Source organism: Euwallacea similis, chromosome 18, assembly GCF_039881205.1.
Source record: "Euwallacea similis isolate ESF13 chromosome 18, ESF131.1, whole genome shotgun sequence".
Lineage (NCBI taxonomy): Eukaryota > Metazoa > Arthropoda > Insecta > Coleoptera > Curculionidae > Euwallacea > Euwallacea similis.
In genome coordinates this window covers 3,312,533-3,338,314 of record NC_089626.1, presented here as the reverse complement: position 1 = coordinate 3,338,314, position 25,782 = coordinate 3,312,533, and the positions used below count along the sequence as shown (strand labels likewise).

General features: G+C 39.9%; 5 protein-coding genes across 8 annotated transcripts in view; 1 reads left to right on the top strand and 4 right to left on the bottom strand.

Moving 5' to 3' along the window:
• Positions 1–25,549, top strand: part of LOC136414622 (pseudouridylate synthase RPUSD2-like) — a 78,869-nt gene extending 53,320 nt beyond the window's left edge. Inside the window, exons 4-12 of one of the 4 annotated variants that reach the window (XM_066398768.1) lie at positions 8,192–8,314; positions 21,332–21,419; positions 21,475–21,697; positions 22,443–22,530; positions 22,924–23,144; positions 23,200–23,390; positions 23,443–23,813; positions 23,871–24,026; positions 24,091–25,549. In XM_066398768.1, coding sequence (XP_066254865.1) covers positions 8,192–8,314; positions 21,332–21,419; positions 21,475–21,697; positions 22,443–22,530; positions 22,924–23,144; positions 23,200–23,390; positions 23,443–23,813; positions 23,871–24,026; positions 24,091–24,168 — 1,539 coding nt within the window. In that variant the 3' untranslated portion in view covers positions 24,169–25,549. Of the gene's footprint in view, positions 1–8,191; positions 8,315–19,736; positions 20,114–21,331; positions 21,420–21,474; positions 21,698–22,139; positions 22,228–22,442; positions 22,531–22,923; positions 23,145–23,199; positions 23,391–23,442; positions 23,814–23,870; positions 24,027–24,090 lie in introns of those variants that run through there. The other 3 variants (XM_066398766.1, XM_066398769.1, XM_066398770.1) reach the window with 3 other exon arrangements.
• LOC136414629 (uncharacterized) overlaps positions 1–25,782 on the bottom strand; it is a 250,284-nt gene that overhangs the window by 132,068 nt on the left and 92,434 nt on the right. The window lies entirely within an intron of this gene.
• On the bottom strand, positions 10,185–12,121 carry Fuca (alpha-L-fucosidase). Its single transcript, XM_066398772.1, has 6 exons — positions 11,887–12,121; positions 11,402–11,537; positions 11,245–11,351; positions 10,946–11,192; positions 10,475–10,891; positions 10,185–10,427 (listed from the first exon to the last, which is right to left on the bottom strand). Exons 1-6 carry the CDS (start codon positions 12,083–12,085, stop codon positions 10,193–10,195), a joined length of 1,341 nt encoding a protein of 446 aa, XP_066254869.1. The 5' UTR covers positions 12,086–12,121; the 3' UTR covers positions 10,185–10,192.
• On the bottom strand, positions 14,645–16,025 carry LOC136414631 (transmembrane protein 272-like). The gene is made up of 4 exons (XM_066398782.1): positions 15,825–16,025; positions 15,646–15,768; positions 15,487–15,594; positions 14,645–15,436 (listed from the first exon to the last, which is right to left on the bottom strand). The coding sequence occupies exons 1-4, from the start codon at positions 15,931–15,933 to the stop codon at positions 15,243–15,245; spliced, it is 534 nt and encodes a 177-aa protein (XP_066254879.1). The 5' UTR covers positions 15,934–16,025; the 3' UTR covers positions 14,645–15,242.
• LOC136414630 (transmembrane protein 272-like) lies at positions 16,669–17,799 on the bottom strand. Its single transcript, XM_066398781.1, has 4 exons — positions 17,619–17,799; positions 17,197–17,319; positions 17,024–17,140; positions 16,669–16,966 (listed from the first exon to the last, which is right to left on the bottom strand). The coding sequence occupies exons 1-4, from the start codon at positions 17,713–17,715 to the stop codon at positions 16,728–16,730; spliced, it is 576 nt and encodes a 191-aa protein (XP_066254878.1). The 5' UTR covers positions 17,716–17,799; the 3' UTR covers positions 16,669–16,727.

Here is a 25,782-nt window from a genome sequence, read left to right as displayed (position 1 = left end):
TTCTTAATTAACAAGCAAATAGGTCTTTTCTGGCCGGCCTGCAATTGTGTTCTGGTCGAAATGGAGAACAATTTGAGAATTTATTGTGAATACCTCATTTGCATAAAAATAAAATAATTTCCCCCAGGTTTACGTATTTTTGGATTCTGATCACGATGCCGTCGAGAAAATTGGGGCATTCCCCTTGAAATACGCAAGTTATTGCGGCTTGAAGTCATCCGACTTCAGAGGCCTATTTCGGGGCCCATGGAAGACTTTTTTGTAATTAAAATATGTCAAAACGTAGCTTATTATGTCCTCTTGGAGTCCCGTGAGCCGATTCCGAAATTCGCAGCGATTAGGGTGCGGCACCGTTTTCCGTGGGACCTTGCAATTATAAAAATTTTCGAATTTTCCCGAATATCTCGGAAAGGGTGGATTTTTGACATAAGTCTCTTTACGTAAATTGACCTTAGAATTTGAGGATAAAGTCGAGAATGGCAAACAATTTGGGAGGTTCCATTTAAAGAAACATAATTTGGTACCACCGCACTTTTTTGACGGACTCTGTACATTTGAAAATAGTTTTAAAATGTGCACCTCTTGATGACGAAAAACTTTGATATGAATCGTTTCCTTTTAAAAGTCATATTCACTGAGATATCGCGCTAATGAGCAACCCTGTATACTGTCCAACACTGCTGACAGGTTCCTGATAAGAGCAGTGGAAAAATTCTTTTGTGATGGTTCTGTGGTGTACTTTCTAATTTTGGTGAGCCACTTTTTTCGGTGAAGGTTTAGGGACCGATTAACCGGGGTTGAGGCGAAATTTGTATGAAAAACAATTTGGCAGGAAACATACACTGGAGATTCTGCAGATCTCTGATCCCTTTACAGTCCCCATTACCAGCAAGGAAGGTGCCACTTTGGAGTGGCACGAAAGCCACTTTCTGGGACCAGCACAATTTTCTTCTAAACCAATAATATAGCAACGATTTACTGCGGGGGAAACTTAAGGCCTCGGTGGCATGTTTGTCCGAGGGAACGCGATACGATCTGGTGCCAACGTGAACGGTGCCAATTTAACTTCCAAAAACATGCACCATCGAAGCGATTTTAAAGTTTGCAGATTTAAAACTATACCACTTCATTGCTGATGAGAAAAGTTCCTCAAAGTTTCCCTATCGAGACCGGCTGCGATGGCCGCATATTCTATCCGAATTTATAATTGAAACTAAATGTCTGATTTGGGCTGATTAGCGTTGCCTTCGATTCGAGCTGCGTGGCTTGACCCTCTACGTGCGTCGAATAATCCCCATAAATTTCAGATATTAAACTTCCCTCTTCCGAGAAAAGAGTACTGTAAATGCAGATTAGCTAAACAGCCGCGTTTACATGGAAAATATTGCTGCAATATACGTAATGTTCCTTTGTCAAAATGACTTTTTACAGGGGCGGTTTCAGGTAATGACGACATCAAACCCTGCAGGGTGCGAAATCCGAGCTGTTAACGAAATTCTTGTTGGAAAATTCGTGTCTGATCCGCAGCTTTCATCTCAATTTCAAACCCGCGTGCGATAAATTGCTGTTTATACCGAATGCGTGCTTGTTTTATGGGCCGAAAGCTCATGTTGAAAACTCGTTGAAACTTGAATCGGACGCGGCAGAAATGGCCCGAATCCGGATGTTCGCAGCAAAACAAAATCTGTTTATAGAAATGCCGTAAAGGCGGAATAAATTCTAATTACGACGTACCGAAACCGCTGTTTATGAACGGGGGATAATAAGCTTACAACTCGACGGGGTTCGTCAGATTTACGAGGCGCAACGTGTGTTTATATTTACTGGGGATTACAAATGTCACAATGGGAAAATTTAGGGTGTGGTAAAACATCCCCCTGGGGGCGGTAAATATTTTCCAGGAGCGACTGGATTCATCTTCGGGGATTTTCTTACTTGGACCGACTTACTGCAACCAAAAAGAGAAGCGTGGATTCACTCTTAAGTAGCCCATAAACCATGACTTATGTAGATCTCAGAAACCGTAGGAGCCGCAAGAAAAATACGAGAAAATTCTGCTTTAATTTTTTTGGCGCGTTCTCCCCAATGTCCAAATGCAACGAGGAGTTTTAGGGTACAGCGACGTGTTTCAATGGCCCGAATCGATGAAGATTTTACCCATAAATGTTAATGTTGGCGCGTAACATGCGCCCCGAAATTAGCATTTAATTAAATTTTAATTCGTAATTAAATAATTTATGGAGTTAAAGGTGTTAATTTTGTTTTTAATTTTCAATGTAATGAAATTTCATCGTTCCATCTCTCTGCAATTGGGCCGTATTTAGCTGTAATTACAATCAAGCACACAGCCTAAATCAGTGACTAATTAAACGTGATGAATAGGCTTTAGGGTCGGTTATTATTCATTGCAAAGTCGATGCACACGACCTTTCGTGTTTTGCAAGCGGTGTGTCCAAGCAAAGGGTGCCAGGAATTTGCATAATAAATCTAATAATTTAATAATATATACCGGGTAATCCGTGAGCAAAATCACCGAGTTCAGGTTGTTTACGGAGAAGCCAAGAAATCCCCTTCGATACCTTCCAGAATAGGATAAATGGAGGTCTCCGTCGACTTGAAACCGGAAAAATTTAAAAGCTTAAAGCCATTCGAATAAATCTCGTAGATAATGTAAGATACATACCTGTCATAAACCCATTGGCGCACTCGTCCATTGCCAACCCATAGTTTCGCACCGGGTTTGGCAAAGGCGGGTTCGCACGCCAATGTGCTGTAGCTTACGAGACTTGTAGCTATCTCAATGTATTGTACTATTAATTCAGCACGGGACACGCGAGTTGTGGATGAAATTGCTTACAGTATTCTCGCAAATACGTTTGTCTTAAATTTACATCATTTTGCGATTCCTACTGAGGCACTTAAACAATTTGTTTAAAGTGCGTGTTCCGGATTTGTAATGAAATCAAAGCGCGTGTAGAGGAATCTAATAAAGAAGCTCCGAGGACAGCGTTCTCTTATTGTTCGTCTCAACCGGTTTTCGTCAACAATGCATCTAAATATTCTTGTAAATGCGGCCTTGTTGTTTGGACAGTGACAAATTGCCCTCCGGCCTACCCATAAATATACATCAAGCCGGGGGTAGTTAACAAAACTTTCAGGTGTCTTCGGATCGACGATGACGAACTTCATTTATCAACCATTCATAAAAATCATACCCGGCTATACAAATAAGCCTTTCACCAGAATTATGCCCTCTCCTCTATCCGTTTTTCGGATATCGAACTTGATTTATAGCCGTTGAATTCCGCGCAATGAAAGTGGGTTAAGACATGGACCAACTTGCCTTCTTAAGCCCCATTGTCATATTCTCCTTGTCGTTCCAGTCTAATACTGCGGCAAGCCACGTCCCTATTGTTCTCTAAACATTACGAAATGCCTCGTTTAGCCGAATAATTTTAAGTGGGATTATATGGATCTGCCACGCCCAACAACATATCGGCCATAGCAATTAATCACTTAAACGGTTTTTTTCTGCAATATCCGGCACAACCTGAAAACTACGTTACAAAGCAGAATTTCGGAATCAGGGCAAATTAAAACCGACTTGATTGGTTCGGAAAGCGGAAGGCTTGTCTTCTTATCTAAATGGAAAAATTGATTTATCGAAGATATAATAATATATAAGATACGCATTACAGCGAACATTCCTGCCGATAGCAGGAATTATTAATCATCGGGCAGAAGCACCAAATGGTCGAGAGGCCCTTTCTCTGGAAATCAAGATTTTTTCTATGCGAATATTAATCACTTCAAATATTGCGAATAGAGGCGTTTTCAAGGTTATCAAGCTGATGAGGGTCAGGAGCAGCACAATGCAACGCACGAAAATTTTTCCAATAAAATTCCGAAAAATTCTAATATAAACCGGAAAGTTTGGAAGAGAAGCGGTGCAGTCAAGGATGTGTTCTTTTAATAAATCCCTGGGGTTCGATATGCATCTGCTGCCATAATAAAATTATTATGCCGGAGGGAATGCGAATTCTTTATTTTTGCCTGCGGATCTATACTTGATGGAAACCGGCCAACAACAACAGCTTCTTTCAATTGCAACCAGCAGTGCCCGTTAGGAAACCCAACCTTAAGCTCAATTATGATTAAAACCCCAATTTTCCTATAGCGCAATTTGCAACTGATACTTGGCAAACCAAAAATAATAGGGAAAGTTGGGTTTTTAATGATGAACCTAATGAGGATTTGGCCTGAAATTAGTTTTCCAATGGAGATGGGAATTTTGTCCAATTTGCGGCTTTTTTAATTTCGCCAAGCTGGAAATTTAAGGCGATTTGGGATTTAGACAATTAGCCTCGGGGCAATAGCGCGCTTTTTTATTTCGTTTTTTCCACAGAAAAAGATAATATTACCCAATTGTGGTTGAATAGTGTCAGTGGGAATTCATACAAAGCGATGCGTTTCGAAGATTTATGTGCCAATTAATTTTCACAAAAAATTACTGAGGCCGAACAATTGTGTCATTGCGGCAAAGATGATGACTGTAGCTGAAGAAAGAGCTGACCGTTTGAGCTGGTCATGCGTCCTTCAACTCGCGGCTCTCTTACAATCCTTATTACTGGGTTTCCCCAAAATCCCGTATTGCTCTGCAGAGGCTGATGGTCGTTTCTGGAAGCTCCACGGGTTGTGGTCCATCATCCATCATCATGATCATCATCATCATCATGAATATGAACGTGACTTGAAAACTCTCTTTAATCGACAGGTGATACTTTAATTTTTTTGTTGCTTTTTAGGATATTTATTTATTCTTTTTAATTTCCAAACGTGCCTGAACAAACTGTTTTAGCTTTAACTGAACTGATAAATAAAATTTTTTGTTTCAACTCTGGGATATTGGCAATTTATTGTCCCGTTTGAAATATTCATCGAAATTTACTCCCTCGACGTCCTTCCTAGGATTATTCGCGACATGGGTGGTTTTGGTAAATAACGTACAAATGTTGAGCAAAATTATGAAATAACGATCGCAACAACCGAGCCCATTAAATCGATGCATAAATGCATTTCAATTTTACATCGCCTGATACGAACGGCTTCGATTAATGTTTTCATTTGCATCCATTAAAAGAATTATCGATAATTTTGTTGGTTTTTGAACGTTTCATTAATGCACCTAGAAAAGATAATTCATGGAATGCAACGATTAATCCGGCAAAATTATGCAAAAAAATAGTGAGAATGTATAGACTAGGAACCTCTAAATAGGATCACGATTCTAAACATTTTTCGACCCAAAATTATGTTTGTAAAAGCACTAACGTAATTTAGATAATTTGGCTAGATATATTTTAAATAATTAGGGGTGTACTAACAGAAACTTCCCAAAAGCTTATCTGAAGATTTCAAGGATTTAGCTCAGAAACAGGATCGTTCTCAGGGAGATTTCCAAAAATCGCGAGATTTGTCGGACATTTTTATCAATTTTGCCCTATCGTGGCAAGCCTGTTTGAAGTTTACTGCACCTCTAACGTTTTACCCGATATCAAGACCTAAAGTGTCCTTTATTGCACCATTAATCATTTGTAAAATCATCAGGTGCAGACTGAGGAAGAAGCAATGAAAATCCATCACAACATAAAATATCATTTTAATGGATGGAGCTTTAAATGAAGTGGGCAGCTAATGTCCTTCGCCAAATGGGCAAGAAACATGGAAGAATTCTTGACAATGTGGTGGAATTTAGAATTAATATGCATTTGAGAGCAATTTCGAAACCACCAGACCATCACTAAAAAGTCTAAAGGTCTCAGTTGATTGGTAAATGTTCTGAAAATTAATAGGGCCATTTTTTCTTCCGACAGAAGGCTTGTCATAGATAAATGCGGACAGACAAAGGCATTTTTTCCAGGGTTTCGAAGTCGTAATTTGTCTTTCCTTCCACCGTTGGCGCTGGGCCGAATAACAACCTCAAAATGTTACCCCGACAAACTTTGTTTACCGGCCACGCTCTGTTGAGGATCAACTTTAAAGTTATTCCGTTTGTTTTGGGTTGAAGATAAATCAAGACCTCTGTGTTGTTTAAAATGTACGTGTACATCGATCGAAAGCTGGCTTAACATTAACATTATCCTAATTTGCCAAAACAATCCATTTAGGAAGATAAGCATGCAAGTGAGCGTGCACTGAACAACCCATTTTCTCGGAAGGAAAATCTCAGCCTTAATTTAACGACCTCCGAGATATTTGAATTGTCGACGGCTCTAGACGAGGAGAGAACCGAAATTAGCTTTCCCCGGCTTATTAAATCCGGTGTGCTTAAACGGCAAATATTTAATGATGTTCTCTACAACACACAACTTATGTGCACATGACGTGCAGTTGTTTATCAAACGAAAAAGCTATTAAGCTGCCGGAAAGGACAACAGCGCCGAGTGGGGTCTAACAATGAAAGATAATGTCGAAAGAACCTCGATCACAAGAAGTGAAATAAAAGCAAACAACGTTACAACAATGAGGGAAAGAAGCTGGGTTGAAGACGGATAAAGTCGGATTTATTTATGGTGCAGGGAGACGTCGCTTTTCCGGAGACAATGGGTTTGTTAACCGACGCAAAAGTTCGTAAACTTCTCGTCGAAATATACTACATGCGGGAATCTGATGTGCATTTGCGCCTGCAGACACAAGTGCATCTCGACATGTGAATGGCAGCCAAAACATCTCTTCGGGAAACAAAAAAAACTCCCTTAAACCGACAATAATTGTCTCGATTCAACAACAGAGAGACAACTAAAGATTCCCTGGGGTGTTCGGCTCGATATACTCAAAAACAAAACTCATATAACTTTCAAGAGAATCCAGTGTGGGAGTGCAAGCGAGAGCAGCAAAGTGAGGTTTAACTTTTCCATGTCGGCATCAACAACATATTATCGACGTTTCTTCTCAACTTATACAGGTCCCCTGAGTTTTATTATTAATATATTGCCTTTACATTACATAGGAGCAGATATTTTCCCCGTGGCCCTTTCAAGGTATCAATTATTTTTGTGCCGGAGAAATTTTGGGGAAATTAAGTGAAGATTCTGTTCAAGCGAAAGGGAAAAGTAGCACTGGTGGAGTGTTGCCATCAAGGGTGAAATTTGGTTTGAAACGAGAGGTCACAAACTGGGGTTTGGGCATAGTCCATTAAGCAAACTTGGTGAGGGTTTTCCCGTAGCAAAAATTCCAGAATTACTTACACTTATCTGAGAATATCCCCATTATTCACAACGAAACAAAAACCTATTATTATATAGACTTTAACTAATTTTAATGAATACGCCCAGGGTTTAAATTAGGAAATAAGCAGCGGGAGAGTTGATAACAGTGCGTACAGCAACGTACCGTGATGCACGGCGGGTTGTCTACCTTTTACTGCAAAGCTGCTGGGGAGCTAAGGAAGCGCCGTTGCCACTGTTCATTTTTAGTCTCAAAATTCCCGGATTTTAAGTCAATTTTTTTATGCTGACCCGAACTGTTGGTTGTTGCCAGTTCCCCCTGCAGCTAATTCTGCGTATAGAGCACTGATTTAAAAGAAATGAGGATTAAGCAGTAAAAATGGGGAATCACGTGGTCTCATTTGGAGGCAGAAATAGCATCCCTAAACAGCGGTCTTCTCCCGACATAGATAGCAAATCGAATGCCAAGTTCAGGAAAGTCGCGTTCACTCTCCGGGTAATGATTTTCGTATGGAAGCGACTGCACCCGCTCTCTCGGGAACTATTAAACGGATATTTTTGCCCCCATACTGCCTCAGGTTTGCTACAGCTTCTTCGAAAATTGTTGGGGAAGTTTCCAGTTTCAGTTCTAATCGTCGCTCGTTGACGTTAAGCTGCAATAATTAACGGGGAATTATTAATAGAACTGAAACGTTAAAACCGGCTCCAAACCCTTTAAACTTTAAGGGCCGCTATTCATTGTGACACCAGCGAGGAAACTTATTCTCCAGTAGGACACGATGGTAATCCGAGCTGCTCTTACATAACGTATATACAAATAGAAGTTGGAATGAGTTTCCGAAAGCCTAGAGCTTATTGACTATTTTATGACCCTCTTCGGTTTAAATACATATTGGAAAAGTTTCCTGCTATCGCTGAAGTTTTATTAGCGAGGATGTTAAGCCATTTTTTCCTGACTGTTACAGGTATGCGTGAGTGAGAAGGACAAGAGCAAGCTCATCGGCACCGAAAAGCGGAAAGCTGACGATGGGGAGCCGAACAAGGATCTCAAGAAGGTGAGTCTGCTATCTGAAGTGCTTTTGTTGGAGGTGAGTACGAGAAAGTTGATGAAGGCACCCGTTTTAACCAACTTAGTTAATTTACTAAACCACCTGGCGGAGATATTAGCTTTCTTATCTCGTCTTTCTCTCGGAGTCGTCAACTTCAAAATGAATATTTCAACTTTCAACTCGATTGAAACTTTCTTCACCGGGACTCGCACGTGGAATCTTGGATAATAAACTCCGAGCCGAGCTTAATAGTTTCGTTCGCTGTTGCTTTTACTCTTTATTCGCCTCGCCCTGGTATTAGCCGGATATAAAGTTGCTTTATACGCGAGTGTATTATTTATTGCATCACTTGTCGTTGCTGTTGATACCAACTTTCAGATCCGTGCTCATAACTCACCTGTATATGAGCCGCACTTTATAATCATTTAAAACAGACATATTTAGACATTTGCGAGGTCGTAATATCTGATCGGTGGCAAGAAATACGAGCTCTATTAATAATCTTAAATTCCCGGTTTATGGCCCCGCATTAGCCATTGTCGCATCGTATCTTCTTCCCTAAAAACCCGGTTTCTCTCCGGTTAATGGTAATGTATCAATTAACTTAACGGTCATGGTTTATGTGGTCTTTGTGCACTAACTCAAACCCAGCCTCGCGATGATCTCCCAGATAAATCGTGATTTGCTTTGCCAGAGCTTTTAGCCTTTCTTTGTTTTGGAAAAAGGAACACTGTCTCTTGATTCCAACAAAAATTTGAGCTCTGTATATGAATTTTCGAAAAAGCACTATGCACGCTTGCTAAAACTTAGATGAACTACTATTTATACCCAGTCAACAAATGTGTCACACTCCTCACTGCTTGGTAAAAAAACGCAGTTTACAAAATTTCTACAGTTTTGGATGTTCGGATATATCACCAGAAAATGAAAAAAAGCACACTGGCATTACAGTTACAGTCAAAACCATTTTTCGACAAAATGTGTAAAACTCCCTGTATAACAACAATAAAAAATACGAGCAATTTTTTAATGCCCGTTCGACATTCCCCTTAGTGATCTTGTTCCATAGTAGAAGCATGTACAGTGCCCCATGATTCACCCTGTGTAGGGGCGCATTTTTGAAAATCATCGCCCTGAAACACAGGCTAAAAGGGTGTAATAATACACAAGGTGTTCAATCTGAAAAATCCTTTATTTCAACGTGCGCATCTCGAAGGCGGTTAGAGGTGGGTATACAGACACGTGAAATACAAAATGCACTTTGTGAATACCCGAAAATATACAGAGCGGTCAATTTGAGAAATCCGAGACTTGGAGGACAACACAGGACGACTTGGCGAGCTTGAAGGCATGGAATAGGGTTCCCGATGAGCGTCCTTATTCACGTGAATAAATTCCAACTTCGAATCTAAATGGAAATTCTCGGCGATGATTTCCTGCGAGAATTACTTTTGAGGTCTCCAGCAATCAAATTGCTTATTCCCTTTTTAGATCTCCCCATCATCACTCACAGCTAACGAAACACACGAGACGTAGCAAACAGTTTTCTGCGAGTTCTACAACAAAGCAAAATTAAAGCCAAACGTGACCGGGACGTCGAGGCAGGACCGGAATTACTCCCGAACAAATTCCCTCGAGACGCTATTCTTTCCTTATTTAATTAGTGAAAGGGAAATACCCCTTCCGACCTCATTAGGGTCGTCCGTTATTGGCCGAAATATATTTTCTTGGGCGATTCTATTACGGAAATTACAAAGGGATTTGTTGGCTCCTGTGTATCGGCGATGGCAAAGAAATAAAATTAAGGCCCATCACGGCTTAGTTAGAGTCAGGAACGCAAGAAGGATAATCAAATCAGAGGAGTCGAAATGAAACTACGTATTGTGTTAAGAGCTAGAGAAAACTTCGATAATTTATTCAAGCCTTGATCTTCAAAACCCAGGCAATTTCGCTCTTCACGGTAACCCTGTCCGGTAGCTCAATTTCCACTTTATCAGAGCTCAAAATCCACTTCAGCTTCCCTGAATTCCCCAATAAATTCACGGCTGTATCAAAGTTTTTAAATAAGGCGGTAGCAGACCCCAGGACCATCCTTCCATCTTGGGGCCACTCCAGGCATATTGCGTAAACAAAATTCTCTTTTTGAGTATACCTAAAAAATCCTCTGACTCTCAAAATTCCTTTAATCTACGTACCTACCAAATATTGGAATTAAGAGAATCGTTCTGGGCAGTCCATGGATGAGTGCCATAAATCCCCTCCCCACTGATTCTGAGCCAATCTCCAAGCTGCAACAATCGCTCTTCGAAAATGGGGTTGATGGTTCCCTCCTTCGAGGGCCCCACGTTGATGAGCAAATTTCCCCCACAGCTGATGGTTTTTGCCAACACTGTTAGTAGCTCCAGAGGGGTCAGATAATCGGATAATCTGGCATTTCTCCTGAAACCCCACGAGTGTTTGTCCACAGTCATGGCATTCTCCCATTTCTTCTTTTGGAGCTGTCCAGGGTTGTAGCGGTCCTGGCAATTGAAGAAATCTCCATGGTGGCATGGAATACCGATCCCCCATCTATCATTGACCACCACTTCGTCTTTCACTGGACTTTCATTGTATAACCTAAATTTATTCAGTTAAATAGCCTTTTGAAGTATCTGATGAAAAATTTCGTACCATGCCAGGAATTCAGTGGATTTCCAGTAGGTGTCATTGGCCTCCCAGTCACCATCAGACCAGATTACTGAAGGCTTGTAATTGAAGACCAGCTCTTTCATTTCCGGGATAATCTTGTTTGTGACGAAATGCTGAGTTGCAAAATTATTGGTTTTATCTGCCAGATACACTGGATTAAACCACTCAAAGAGAGAGTGGTAGATACCAAATTTTAATCCAGATTTCCTAACTTCGACCCCAAGCTCCTCTAAAAAAGTAGCACTAATTGAGTTTTTATCTAGAGGGAAACATGAACTCACCAACAACGTCCCTGTGAGGGCCAATATCCCTAGAATTCCAGTTGAAAGAGTACCTAGAAGGCCACATGGTGAAGCCCTCATGGTGTTTGCTAGTGAGGACTACGTATCTGTTGAGTAAAATCCGTTATAGGAGTTTTATTTTGGGGGCGGTTTTTACCTTGCTCCAGCCTTGGCGAATATTTCTGCCCATTGGGTAGCGTTAAAGAATTCCGCAGTGAAGTCTTTGGCGAATTCTTGGTAGGTGAAACCAGGAGGATAGTTGGATTTCATGTATTTGTTGATTAGTTGCGAGGCTAAAGATAGGATGTAAAGAGTCAAAATGTCCAGTTTTGTCAAAGGTTTTAGTGAGTGGTCACCATTTTGACAGGAAATCAAAAATTTCAAATCCTCTATATCGTCGATATTATCGAAAAAAGTGGAATAATTGGACATTTTTAGTGGACAAATGCACGAGTCAAGGTTTTTTGGACAGTTTCAAGTCTGCACCGTTCGGGGTTCAGGTTAGTGCCAAAGTATGGGCAAAATCCATACGATCCAAGGCGCCACTAAAGTGCTTCGAACTGACGTCAGATATTGTTAGTGTGTAACTTTACTCAAGGATACAAGATAATTTAGAGAGAATAAATGCAAACTGATACTTACTGTTGCCGTTCCAATCTGCCCAGAACCACTCGGACTGGAGACTTGGCACCGAAAACACCCCCCAGTGAAGAAAAATCCCTATTTTAGCTTCATCAAACCAAGAGGGCAACGGCCTGGTATCCAGGCTGTCCCAGTTGGGCTGGTATTTGCCGTGCACCAAGATTGTACACCACAATAAAACCAAAGTCAACTGATACATAATTTAGAAGCAGTTTGTACGTTCACCACTCCGTGATTCGCTGATAACTGATAATGGGTAATTGGTTCTTGTCGCTCACAGTTTAAAACGAATAACAGCAGTTATCATAGGATTCATTGCTATTGTTGCTACCGGGCGACTTCGATAAGTATGTGAGTCCCAAGTGTGTCCATGGGCAGCACTTGACTTACAATTTCTGTCGAGTATCTACAGGTTTTACTTACTGTCTAGATGCGAGGATATCGAACTTTTTCGTGATTTAACTGATTCCACATATCCAACGGCTCCAGGAATACGGATAGATAAAAAAAAAGTATTCCTGGCGAATACCAGAAAATATCTTCAAGCTCTCGCGAACGTCATCCGATTCATGGATGCTGCAAGGAGAGAGAGAAATATCTTGGGGAGTGTTGGAAAGAAGAAATCCGTATCGGGTGTCTTTACCCATTATCGCCCTTCTTGTTCTCGGCCCGAAAGCGGAAAGGATCGTTTTCCATGCTGTCAGTTCGGTTAAGCTGAAAAAGCGGCATCGACGATGCAACTAATGGGTCTAATGATCGGCATTATGGCCGGATTAATTTAATTAAACGATTCCGTAAACGGGAGCGACATTAATCACGTGATTATCCTAAATGGCAAAAAACTCTCCTTTAGTTATATGGAACCTTGGGGGATTAGTTCATTCGATCGAAGTTGATGCTGAAGCCGCGCTCATGGAAGCACCAGGCTTTCAAGTTCCGAATGGAAATCTAATATTAGGGTTTTTCGAAAAACAAACGTAAACTCCACGGGGAATCCGGACCGGGTAATGGATTTGGCTCCGACGGCTCAGCCTTATTAAAACTTAATTGAAAGCTTTTATTGGGTAGTTTGCTTTTCTTGTTATCCGCATCACCAGACGCTATGTCAACTAAGTGCCATTACAACCAATTTTTATTGACGATGTTTCTAACATATGAAATGAAAATTAAACGAACGACGTCTGCTTTAATAAAACTCCGAGCTGCCTCGTACAATGGGCCCCATTCCGGCCGTCCTATCCAGAATATTTATTTGCATATATCCAGGGACAGGCCCTGTGGAATGAGTATAGTAATTTCGCACCTGGATCGCACACGCGAGCGCATATTTTCCTGACTTCCATTAAAATGTTTTCCATTTATTTGTCAGCTTTGCATATTATAATCGGTTTTAATATTGAGGCGTATACCGAACGTAACGCCTCGGGGACGTTTTCTTTCCATTTAAACCAAACAATAAATCTTTGCTTCTAATCCATATGGAATTTATTCAGAAATCAGCTTCCATGAATTGGATTGCTAATTTTTGTTCTTGGAATCGTTGGAGCGGTTCGTCAAAATTGTTTCCACCATCAAAACTGGAATTTTATTCGTTCGTTTTACATTTTATAATCAGCTTTAATATTTAAGGAGTCTCGAACGTCCGCCCTCAGGAAGTTTTCTTTTCATTTAACGAAACACGTTTTCGTTTTAGCTCATTTGTTCTTCTTGCAGGCTTACTTTTATGCATACAAATAGCACGAAACAGGCGAGGCACTAATGGAAACGTTCCTAATCATCATCCACGGGGATGAGTAAATTTTTCACACTCGGTTTGACTCGGTGATAAATCATTTGCCTTTTCTTGTTTCGATATTGGTATTGATTTAAGAGAAATACATTTAAATTTTTTAACGACCTGAACGCGAAACAACCCGGATGATATAGCGGTTTCCAATCAATTTATTAGACTCTGGATGTCGCATTTGAACGCCAGGAACATTTCACGCAATGATCTTAAGGATCTGGTCTTAGCGTTGTTTTTCACAGTTTTCCACCAACCTTTTTGGCTAATGAGACACTAATACATGGCGGCCAAATCGGAGGAAATGACGTCACCGTGACCTTGTACCGCTCACATGCGCCAATACTGCGCAAAAGCACGTCACAGTGACTCTAATGCATTGCGGCCTTTCGTGGAAGAAATGGGGACAATTTTCAATTTTCCAGTTGTTCTAGGAAGTTGCATGGAAATGTGCTTTAAGGAAGCACTTTTAAAATTATAAAAATATGTTGGTATCTCAGAGACAAAAAGAGGTTTTACAAGGTGGTTTATGAGGTTTAAAAAGCTTATTGAGGTAAATAGCTGGAGCTATTTTCCCAGGTAATTCCGCCACGAATTCCCCAGATATCGGCGCTCATATTTTGAAGTGTACCAAAGAGTTCTCGCAAAATGTTGACATTTTTTGAGCGCCCTTTTTGATTCAACCAACGAAGACGTTTCTAACAAAATAGTGTTTTTTCATGTTTAACTAATCTTGATGTCTAAATCCGGCAACACGGTATTGAGACTTTTGCATCTGTCTTATGCATTAAACGTAGGCAACCAACATAATATATCGCAACAACCCCATACGTCCGGCGTTGCCGCGTTTGCACACATTTTTCCTGAATTTAAAGAAATTACGTGCAATTCTTCACATCCGCTGCCTCCATAAAACTAGTCAAGAAAACTCCATAAAACAGAAATGATGAGTACCAAGGAAAAATAACACACTGCTTTTTCTAGAGCTTTATAAAACAGCCCCTATAATTTTAAGTACATACTTCGAAAGAATGTCCACACTCAGCACCGTTCTTGGGCCAATCAAAAGGTCCTTAAACCATCCGAAAAGGGAACTACAAAGGACGAAATATCTTCTGCGACATTACCAGCCCATTTCAGTGCGAGAAACAAACAAAAAAGGGTTGCTCCGAACCTATTCAACACCCCTAAACTTTTTTCCAACAAAGAATAAACTTCTAGAGCCCCGCTGTCAAGTCGAATCTTACATTCAGCGCAAAAATGGCGGTTCTCTTTTTAGAACTACGCTCGCTACGTATCATAATTAGATTTTTAGGGGTGGAAAAAGCTTTTTTGTGTTCAGGCCTTAATAAAATCGAAAACGTTATTACGGCCCCCGAAGCAAGACCGATTCGACAGCTGTAGTTTTCATTCTCTCTTCGTCCGCCAATTTGTCAGAATATTTTTTTTCGTGATTAAGTAATGAAATCCATCAATTTGCCTGTTTTCATACACACTAAAACTCCCCTCTCTAGGGAGGCGTAGAGTGTAAAAGCCGCCCTTACCGCGTTGAAATATTAATAAAAACAAAGGCCTACTTGGTGCCGCTTTCAGTCCTAAAATCCCTTCTCATAATCATGTAACAGCAAGACAGTAAAATAAACATGGCTAAAAGGGTGTATTCGATGGTCAGGGTCCAAAAAGCCGCTAAATAGGCCGTTCTATTGCAGTAGTAGGGATGAGACGAATTGTAGCTGGGCTGGTACTCTTTGTAGACCACGTAAGAACCTGAAAAATGCATTCTGATACCGTTACTTTAGAGGCAAATTGGTCCCTACCTAATCCATGCCATGCCAAGTTAACCGTTACCAAAAAAGTGATGGCCCAGAGGACAAAAGCGTTTTCGTGGTATTTATACAAGAACTTCGATAAACCTCCCAAACCCCCTGTAATGACATATACCTAAGAATAATCCACAGTTCGACACTAAGACTTACCAGCAACAATGAGATAGATAGGGATAAGCCTGTTCAGAGGACACTTGTTAATGTTGATGCATCCAATGGTGAACACCGTGACAAACAGGGCGTAGAGTACCACTAAAGAACCATTGACGCCAGCTGGAAGGGCGATAAAAACGTGACTCGTCATCAAAAAAGAAACTGGGGAAACTTACGAGGCGCCCTCACTTTAACTTTCTCGTCGAAAAAGTGGTTGTTGTTGTTGCTTTTTGTCTCGTCCAGCTTTTGCACGTCGACAATCGTTTTTGTAGCAGTTTCGGACATGACCGCGTCCACTATAGAACTCAATTTCAACCTGACCGAATTTCAGTTTGTAGTATTTATAGACTAATTCGTTTGGCTGGCAAATCTCCATTGCACGTAGGTGCCACCAAAATGCGTATTCTAGATCGATAAATGAGGTTCGATGTGAAATTGTCGATTTATCACGTCTATTAAGCACAAATGGAACTATAGGCTTCACCGAGGGGACGCAGAGTAAGATTTAGTGAAACTTTAGCAAACTTAAGTTCCTAAGGTAGGGTCGTTTTTGCGATTTTCATGGCTTTCTAACTGAAAATTGAAGAATGGATTTTTCGCCGTTATCTGTGTAATTTAATATGTTTGGATTTGACTATTGTTAGCATTGTGCATTTAAAGTCAGGAAAACATGAATGGGGAGAAAGCTGAGGGACTCTGCAGGCATTAGTTATCCACCATTGTGTCAAGAAACATTTGTAGGTTTGCGGTTTCGTTGACAGATGGCGTTAGAAATTAAAGAAAAGATTTCTGTACTCTCCATTAGTAGGAAAAGCGCATACACCAAATTATCCAGAAGCTCATTGACCATAATTCGTATCTTTATTAATTTTTCTTTGATGAATTCTTTGATGAATACCTTTTTTTTGGATACTCAGTGCAGGTTCCTATTCAGAGCAAAGAAGCATTGCCGTTTACTTAACATTCATGTTAACACACACCTTCTCCACAAATGTGTCAATAAAACATGATCAAAACGCATTAATAAGAAAACGATTTAATACTTATAAAACGTACAAACAATATAATTAAATATGTATTTATTGGTCTTCGGGATGAAGAGGTCTTGAAGGTGCCTCCGGATCAATATCAGGTGTCCTCGTTCGTGCCACAAAGAAGAAACAGCCAATAAAGCAGCAATAGGAGGTCATTAGAATGCCGAGTATGGCACAGATGACTACAAGGTAGACGAAGGCGAACATGTAGACAGTCTTGTTGCAGTAATCAGGCATACCAGGGTTGTAGTTTGGCTTGTATTCTTTGAACACCCAAAAAGAGCCTGCAGGACGATTTTAAGAACACCTTATACGTGCGGTTTAAACGGGATATGGTTTACCCAATAACATGAAAACGAGTTCTATGGTGTAGAGCGAAGACTCGACGTGTTTAACTGGTTGGTGGCTCCTGAGGATTTCTATTGCGCTGACAAATTTGGAGAGCATCCCAATTCCCCCTAAAAATTGACATTATGAAATGAAGTTAATGGCGTTTAACTAAGACGCAATGTACCAATAACGATCAGGAAAAAGGGAATGTTGGGTTCCACTGGACATTTCTTTATTCCCCAAATGCCCACTCCGAACATGGATATATAGAAGATTAGGGATAGCAGAAGGGTTATTCTAACTCCGGCTGCAAAGGAGGGAAAAATCGTTAAAACTCCTTGTCAATTAATATTTTTAAGTCGTCAACTATGCAATTATTTATTACGTAAATTTCGAAAGCATCCAATTATCATTGCATAGTGACTCACTGCATAATAAATTGCACAATTTACTGATAAAAGGGCCATAACAAGTCATAAATTCGCAGTTCAATGCATTAGTCGAGAATTTAAAAAAACCTCTAAGTTTCACTTTTTGCAGCAGCGAGTACATGTTTATCCAATTTGTTTATTTATGCGCCCAAAATGTTCACCTGCAGGTACTTACGCAGGCACTTGGTTCTCACTTTCTGAGCCCAGCTCTCCTCCTCATGTCCTGCAGGTACGTCCTGAGGGAGCCCTGTTGGTGGTACTTCCTGGGACATTTTCGTTTAATACACCGAAACGAAACAAGTTTAACATTCACATACTAAAACGTATCGTCGTAAAACGGTCGGCGATTTCCACGGCAGTACGAGAACAAGTACCGCCTGCGTGTAGTCGTACCATGTAGACTCGAGGGAATCAAGCAGCGTTGCCTACTCATATTGTTTTGAGGATACTTTGAATGTGATATGATCGTGATAACGAATTCACTTAGAAAAAAACATTATTAGACGTTGAAGAGAGGATTATCGGGGACCGTTGGATGGTTATAAATAAAAGCAGATCCCCCGATGAATTGGCAGCGATGTTCGGTTTTTAAATGTTAAAGCTATTTTTGATTCTACTGGCCAGACTTGTCTGAGAATTTGGTACTTTTCTGAACTTGTAAGCGCGGAGAACGATTTTCCTCTGCCTGTTTTCGAGATACCTCAGTACCCACCTGCGCCTTGCGCTCAAAAGTGGGTGTATAAAATTTAATTGCGGTTTACAATTACTCGCATATATTTTTAGCCTCTTAGCTCATGCTAACCGGAAGCTTAAAAAGCTAAACAATTGATAATGAGAGTGCGGCTTTTGCTAACTCACTAGAATCCGATTTTTTTCATCATTTCGCTATCAAATTCGTATTTGACAAAGCGTAACCGAACTACAGTACAGAAATGGAGGCAGAATTCCATTTGGCGGGGCACAAAAGAAATTTCCCCTGAATTAAACGAAAAATACGGTCCAACGACAAACAAAATAATGAAAAAAGCCAATTTACCGAGCAGCGTTATGACTTGAATTTCTGTTTTTAATTGCAACCATAAATTTGTCAATCGGATGGGGAAAATGAACCTTTTTTTAAGTTCCCAATAAGGGCTCGGAAATAAAGATGTAAATGTGGGGGAGCCCCGCATAAAACAACCGGAACATCCGGGCCCTTAAGGCCTTGCGTCAGATCAATCTTAATACTACCGAAGATAAAATATTAAACAAGACTTCCTAAAACACCTAAAGCTTTTACTACAAGATTCCTCTATTGAAAAATATGGCCCCCCAGAGGCACATAATGCAACATTATCCCGAGTAAATAAATTTCCCGTATTTATGAACTGCCGAGAATCATTTTTTGGGGGATCATCCATCATTTATAGAAAAACAATAAGACAAACGAGTAAATATTTCTCCATTTCTAGTTTAATTAGCCAATTACGAAACGCCCTCAGGCCATAAAGTCGCTGTCCGAAACGGCACACAACCTCCTAAAGGTCTGGAAAACAGGCGAGCCCTCGGGGAATCGAAATGTGCGAATTCTCTTTTGAAGCGTTTCATATATTTTTTATAGGAAACTCTGGATTTATCGCGTTATAGGGTGAATAGGGCCAATTTCTTAGAGCAGGTGCGACTGAATTTTATGAAAGGAAGTTTTGTTGGCTTTGATCATCATTTTAGCCCTTAATTGGCGTATCTCCCTTTGAACGATTCTATGGAGGAAAACTGGGTTTGCGTCAATGAAGGCACCACTATTATATGGTTGATAAATCACTAGGGCTCTTTAAGGATGAATCTAAAATCCTATACAGGCTCCCGGTTACTCCATATCTCCATGCTATTTTTTCAATGGTGCAGTTTGTGCCATGCGGAACAGATTGAGCTTATTTCGGAACGTCGGTATTTTCGGAACGGGTGCCCTTTAAGAGGTCCTGTGGCGACATCTGACTGAGGTCGAGTGAGAAGCCGCTTATTGATTTTAATTCTGGACACTATTGCCAGATTGCAGATTATCTCACACCCACGTTCCTTGTTTCAAATATTCTACATGCTTTACGAAGCGGACATTATACGAGGAAAGTTTCAGAAGCAGTAAAAGCGCTTATTGTCATTATTTCTAGACTTTATAGCTCAGAAGCTATTTACTCTCATTGAGTTATATAATGTTGTAAATAACTTTTTCATGAAATTCTTGACTATTTCGAGCACTATGGCAACAATACACATGTTTGAAAGTTGAGACTAAAATTGAGGTTATGTCATATTGAATAGAAATTGGTGTGCAACCTCAAATTATAATTAACTTTTACCTAGTTATTTAATCAGTTAAAGCGGTAGATTTGTATTTAAATTGTAAACAAGTATCTGCTTTACATATACGTAGTAAAGTGTTTGGAAGAGAAGCTGAACATTCGCCAGCTTTTGAACGTAAACGATCCTAGAGGTTAGGGTCAGACTGTATCAAAGTTTATGGGGCAAAGATACTTACCAAGGTGTATTTATGTTCAAAGACGTTATATAACTGAAAAACTGTTTAAAATGTTGGAGTCTTCTGACAAAGCAACGAATACGGAGTTCCCTGATGATCAAGTTGTAAAGGATTTTCTGAAGGAGGAGACTCTTGATGAGCCTCCTACGAAGAAGGTAATTTTTACCCAAAAAGACACACTTAATAATAATGTGTCAAAATAAATAGATCGCAGACAAAACATTTTTCAATTACTGACATATAAACATAAAAGGATCAGTACAAAAGCTGCAACAAAAATATACAAGTCCATCTGCAAACCATTATTGGACTACAGACACATTTCTCTGGAAATATACAATCTATATATATATCACACATTCTGTAATCGTCAAATGTTCTCAAACATCACAAGACTGGCAAAATTGATTATGCATGTTTTGATGGATTGACACAATTTGATGCATTAAACCCTCACTGAGATTGATTTTGTCCAATTACATTGCCTCAATGCTGCTGAATAATAGCTTAATAGGGCAGATCTGGATATAATAATACTGTATTGGTCAGGAATTTCTTTGAACATTGGAATAGTGAAAGCGCAAAAAGGTTCATTCACCATATTGATCAGAAATAGAGCATTACATGCATCATCTACACCTGAAGAAATATTTTCTTCAACTTGTCCTTTTTTGACCTATTGTTTCGCCTTGACAATATCCTAAACCTAATCCTTGTTAATATTGGCCAGTTATACTGTCTAAGAAAACACAGTGGGTAACAAAATTAAAACAATAATATCCCCAGGCCATTATCCTCCATAATAAGTCACCTTGAAAGTCCAGGGATAAGCAAATCAGCTCCTGCGGTTCTCCCTGCGGGATACAGCTTCGGTTTGTTATTGTTATAGGACTTTAGGGACATTGGCTTCTGTTATATTGGCCTTTGGTCCAAGATAGGAGACTAATAAAGCGTCTGATTCGATTTGCGAACGCCACTGCGTCGAATGCCTTCAAGGCGCAACCCTGTAATAAACATTGCTGCTGTTCATTTAAAATTTGAATGAAAGTTTATTAAAATAAATTCTCGTTGAGCGCTGTGGGGGTTGCGTTTTGGTCTTATTTCCTCCATTACCTGCCCCAACAATAAAGTTAACTAATGAACCGAAACTTTTTATTTCCGTTCATTAATTAACGGCGAAAGGGTGCAATGCTGCTCCGGTGGATAATTAAAATTTAGTCACGGAAGAAAATGGCAGCAATGCAACATTTTTGAGCTAATTATATTGCACAAATAACGAAAAGGGATTTTCGGACTTTTTGTCTAGTATTTAAGGTCATTAAAGCAACGTTTCTGTGTTATTTGATGTGATGGAATTACCTTCCTCTTTGCAGGCAAAACTGGAAACTAAAGCACTGAAAGCTAAGAGGCCCGGTTTCACTGATGAACGCTACAACGAAACCACGTATTACATAGAAAACGGTAAGTCTTTCATCTCGTGCAACTATAATTGTGACACACATGAACATTTATTTAGGCCTCAGAAAAGTTTATCCTTACTATTTCACCTTTACCACCTTCACGAAGGGTAGATGGGTAGGTGAAAGGATTTTAGACGTCTTTTCCAGAGAGTTTAGGGCACATCCTGCAGAAGAGTACGAGCGGTGCATTCAGGCCAGTACCCTGACGGTTAATTATGAGAAAGTTCCTACAGATTACAAGTTAAAACATAACGATTTATTGGCCAATGTGGTGCACAGGTGAGTTCTAATTGGCCACATTAGGGATGGGTCCAGTCGTAAGAAGTCTGTTGGTTTTATATTCATATTGTGTGTTTCTGATAATTTGGGAAGTTGGGTCGCGAGGATTGCTCTAGAGAGTACGTCTTCGAAATGAACTCAGCCCTCATATTATAATAATAACAACCTCTGAAGATTACGACAGCTGGTAAATCGCAGAGAGAAATGGCAAACTAAGTATTTGAATAATTCATATGCGAGCGCTGTAGGAACGTTCCTTTAGATTAGAGAGTTGATTTGAAATGGGACTCTTATGCGAAATTGTCATAAAAAGTTAAAACCACGAAGCTTCTTGACACACTTTTATGACCCATCTTTGTTATGTGTACATATTATTTGCATTTCTCCTCTATCCTTGGTTTTAACTATCTGCGGTAGACGTGTGACTAAGCGTATGTTGCAGACATGAAGTACCGGTCACTAGCCAACCGATCACCATTGTACATATGGATGAGGACGTTTTGGTGGTCAACAAACCCGCTTCGATTCCTGTAAGTGGCTGATAAGACCGCCATGAAATTTATATTTAAACTCCCACTTTTGCATGTCCTCAATACTAACATTTCGCACTTACTGAGACGAAATCGTCTCACATAATCATTGTGAAACTAACGTGTTTGGTAGACAAATTCATTCATTTCAACTAACGAAACACTTGCCGAAATGGCACCCATCTTTACGATATTTTTGTTGTCGATGGTTCCAGACATGAGACCCCGGTACTTTCGAACCTGATCAAGTTATTATACGTTGACGAGGACATTGTCGTATTGGACAAACCGTGTTCGTTGCCGGTGAGTAGTGTACCGAGTGGTCCGGTTGTTGAGAGCTCATTTGAAAAGACTTATTGAGTCGAATTCATGTTAATTTACACTGGAAAAAGTCATGGGCACTGGTGTACAATACTTGAAAGGCCATAAGACGGCACTTGTGGACGTCCTATTTGATCTACGAATGATTTTTAAGGGTTTAGGAAAGAGGGTTTAAGAAGCCGTGACAATTGAACTGCAAGACATACCTAAACGGGCCACGTTTTTGGATGATTTCAAAACTCTTCAAAAATTAAATGTTTAAATTTAAATTGTCCAAAAATATATTCCGTTTTTTATCCAGCACCTTACACTACAATTAATACTATTATTATTGCATTATTTATCCATACACTCTACAAAACAGCACCCTTCCAGGTACACCCATGTGGTCGGTACCGGCACAACACCGTGGTCTTTATTCTGGCCAAAGAGTATAACTTGAAAAACTTGCGGACCATCCACCGACTGGACCGACTGACCAGTGGTTTGCTGTTATTCGGTAGGAGCCCTAAAAAGGCTCGGCAAATGGAGCATCAAATCCGAAACCGTCTAGTTTCTAAGGAGTATATTTGTCGAGTGGAAGGGGAGTTTCCCGAGTAAGTATTTTTCAAGGTTAACTTGTAGCGAGAGCTGAGTTTTGTATGTGGACAGTGAGCCGATTGAATGCAAGGAACCGATTGAGGTATTGAGCTACAAAATCGGCGTATGCAAAGTGTCTGCTAAGGGCAAAGACTGCAGCACTTTCTTCCAGAAATTGGGGTACAACGGCAAAACTAGCATCGTACTCTGCAAGCCCAAAACAGGGCGAATGCACCAGATCCGGGTCCATTTACAGTATTTAGGTAATAGAGGATTTTCAATTGATTTGCCTATTATTTATTGAAATGTCTTCAGGCTATCCAGTAGTTAACGACCCGCTCTACAATCACGAAGTGTTTGGGCCGCAGAAGGGCAAAGGGGGCGACTTGGGGGGCAAAAATGACGAAGAACTTGTGCGTGATTTAATTCATATTCACAATGCTGAGAATTGGCTTGGGATGGACGGTGATAGCGAACTATCCATGTTCAACACAAGGAAGGGCGATCTGGAGGACACATTAGTGGGCCCTTTGCCAAAAGCAGATGATGATACAGATCCTGTTTCTAGGGAACCGTCACCTTGTGACGATAACAGCAGATCGTCGCCTCCTGCGTGCGAATCTGTGGTTGCAAACCCTTTAACTGTTGCCGCTTTCAATAGTCGAAGAGTGGATGATGATGCGAAGGTATGAGAAATCGTTGATAAAATGTTTCGCAAATCAAAGAATATATGTAACACGTAGGTAACAGTGGCCACTCAGACTGGCCATGAAGTCCCAGATCTCGCCTTTAATCCAGACAAAATGACGGTGGATTTACACTGTTACGAATGCAAAGTTCGGTATCGCGACCCCAAACCTCAGGATTTGATCATGTATTTGCATGCCTGGAAGTATCGGGTAAGACTATGAGGCTTTTTTGTAATGAAATATTATCTATCTATTATATGTCTTGTTTAAATAGGGACCAGGTTGGGAGTATGAGACAGAACTACCCGAGTGGGCGAAAGTGGACTGGGTGGACCCGGACATATCCGAGTGATAACGCTGACGTTAACCTAACTCCTCCGTTATTAATAAGTGTTAAGACATAATCTCTTATCCGCTCTGTCTTTCCATTGCTCTTAGGTTACAAGAAAAGGTCGCGTTAGTCGGCTACCACGGTCGACTTATGTTGTATAATATGGGTATTATTTCCCGTAAAAGGCAGGGTCCAGTAACAATCACTCTTTTAGTATTGCGAGCGGAATTGGGGTGTTCGATGAGCGTTCTCTAAAATATTGAGAATTTTTGTTTCATCAGGCGTCGATGCTTTCGCAAAGTTAACCAATTTCTGTTACATTAAAAATTATACAATCGTACTTTCAAAAAATTAAAACTTCTTTATATTTAGAGACAGACTCTTTGATATACTATTTATATAACTATTTACTGCTCAGTTCCAAAAAATCGGAAATTTTCAGTTAAGATTAGTCCAGCTTGTGTCAAATGGAGAAAACTTACCCAAAAATTACACAAACGAAAAACTTTAAAATTCAATATCTAACGCCGCAATATCGCCATTAACTACGAGTAGTTTTAAAAGGTAGGTGATCATTGTTAATATCTTAAGTATTTCAGTGCTGCGACAGTCGTGTTTTAAACGAATTTCAAACAAACATCAATCAAAAGTATTTTTATATAACAATAATGATAAATGATAATAATAATAATATTAATATCAAATTACTAATTAATTATCGCTTAGAGAGATCTTTAAAAGAGGTAGTTTACTGTGGTAGAGTCGCCGTGGAAAACGGCGACATTTTGAAAATTTAAAAAGTACTGGAATACATATTGTGCCTTGGATGTGTATTGGGACATCGCGGTCATTCACATAAATGTAAATTGGAGACCAAGAGGGGATTCTCCCTTAGAACTGGGGAAAACTTCCTGTTGCCTCGACAACGTTTTCATATCAGCAGCTGCTTCGGACCCTTGCTTAGTGTGAATTGATGTTCTCCTCGTTGTTAGACAGACTTTAGCGGCTCGGCCCGTTAAAATCGCTCTATGTAGTTAAGATTAAAACTTCTTTGTAAGCACTGACTTCGGATTGTTGTTATTAAAGTGTCTTTCACCCTGTATGTGTAGAAAGCTGTGTGTTTCTAGAAAAGTGCGTTTGGTTTCAAATATCTTTGAACGCATTTTTGTGGCACACGGGCTCTAAGTGTAGGAATTTAAAAAGACAACGTTTGTTTGTGATACTTAGTAAAATTGTTTTAGTCAAATTTTATTATTTCCTGACCAAAAGTCCCCTTGTTTTAACTTCCGCAACAAACTCCAATCAACCACGACTAACCAGAGAAGCCGTAAATATCCTATACATATTTGCTAATAATATCCCCAATTATAATGTGTTTCCTATTAACATACACACAAAATAATCAGTATTAAATTCATTTAAGAAAAGACAAGGAAAACATTCAGACAATAAATAATATTATGAATCTCTTCTTATTTTGCATTTGCGTTCTTATTATTTTTTGTATTATTATTATACATTATTACTGCGCCACAACGCGCGTTTTGTTGTTGTTTACGAGGATTGTTGTTTATTATATTGTTTAGTTGTTAAGCGAAGAAAATAACGGTCAGTGCTTTAGGCCTTAAGATTCAT

Excerpts from the sequence above, each read along its gene's own strand:
- LOC136414630 (XM_066398781.1), bottom strand. The coding sequence starts at position 17,715 with ATGTCCCAGGAAGTACCACCAACAGGGCTCCCTCAGGACGTACCTGCA. Across the intron at positions 17,320-17,618 it reads AGTGAGAACCAAGTGCCTGC|CCGGAGTTAGAATAACCCTT; the intron begins GTAAGTACCTGC and ends CCTCCTTTGCAG. Across the intron at positions 16,967-17,023 it reads ACTCGTTTTCATGTTATTGG|GCTCTTTTTGGGTGTTCAAA; the intron begins GTAAACCATATC and ends ATCGTCCTGCAG.
- Fuca (XM_066398772.1), bottom strand. The coding sequence starts at position 12,085 with ATGTATCAGTTGACTTTGGTTTTATTGTGGTGTACAATCTTGGTGCAC. Across the intron at positions 11,352-11,401 it reads TTCGCCAAGGCTGGAGCAAG|ATACGTAGTCCTCACTAGCA; the intron begins GTAAAAACCGCC and ends TTTACTCAACAG. Across the intron at positions 11,193-11,244 it reads CCCTCACAGGGACGTTGTTG|AGGAGCTTGGGGTCGAAGTT; the intron begins GTGAGTTCATGT and ends CTACTTTTTTAG.
- LOC136414631 (XM_066398782.1), bottom strand. The coding sequence starts at position 15,933 with ATGTCCGAAACTGCTACAAAAACGATTGTCGACGTGCAAAAGCTGGAC. Across the intron at positions 15,595-15,645 it reads TATCTATCTCATTGTTGCTG|GGGGTTTGGGAGGTTTATCG; the intron begins GTAAGTCTTAGT and ends ATGTCATTACAG. Across the intron at positions 15,437-15,486 it reads CTTGGCATGGCATGGATTAG|GTTCTTACGTGGTCTACAAA; the intron begins GTAGGGACCAAT and ends TGCATTTTTCAG.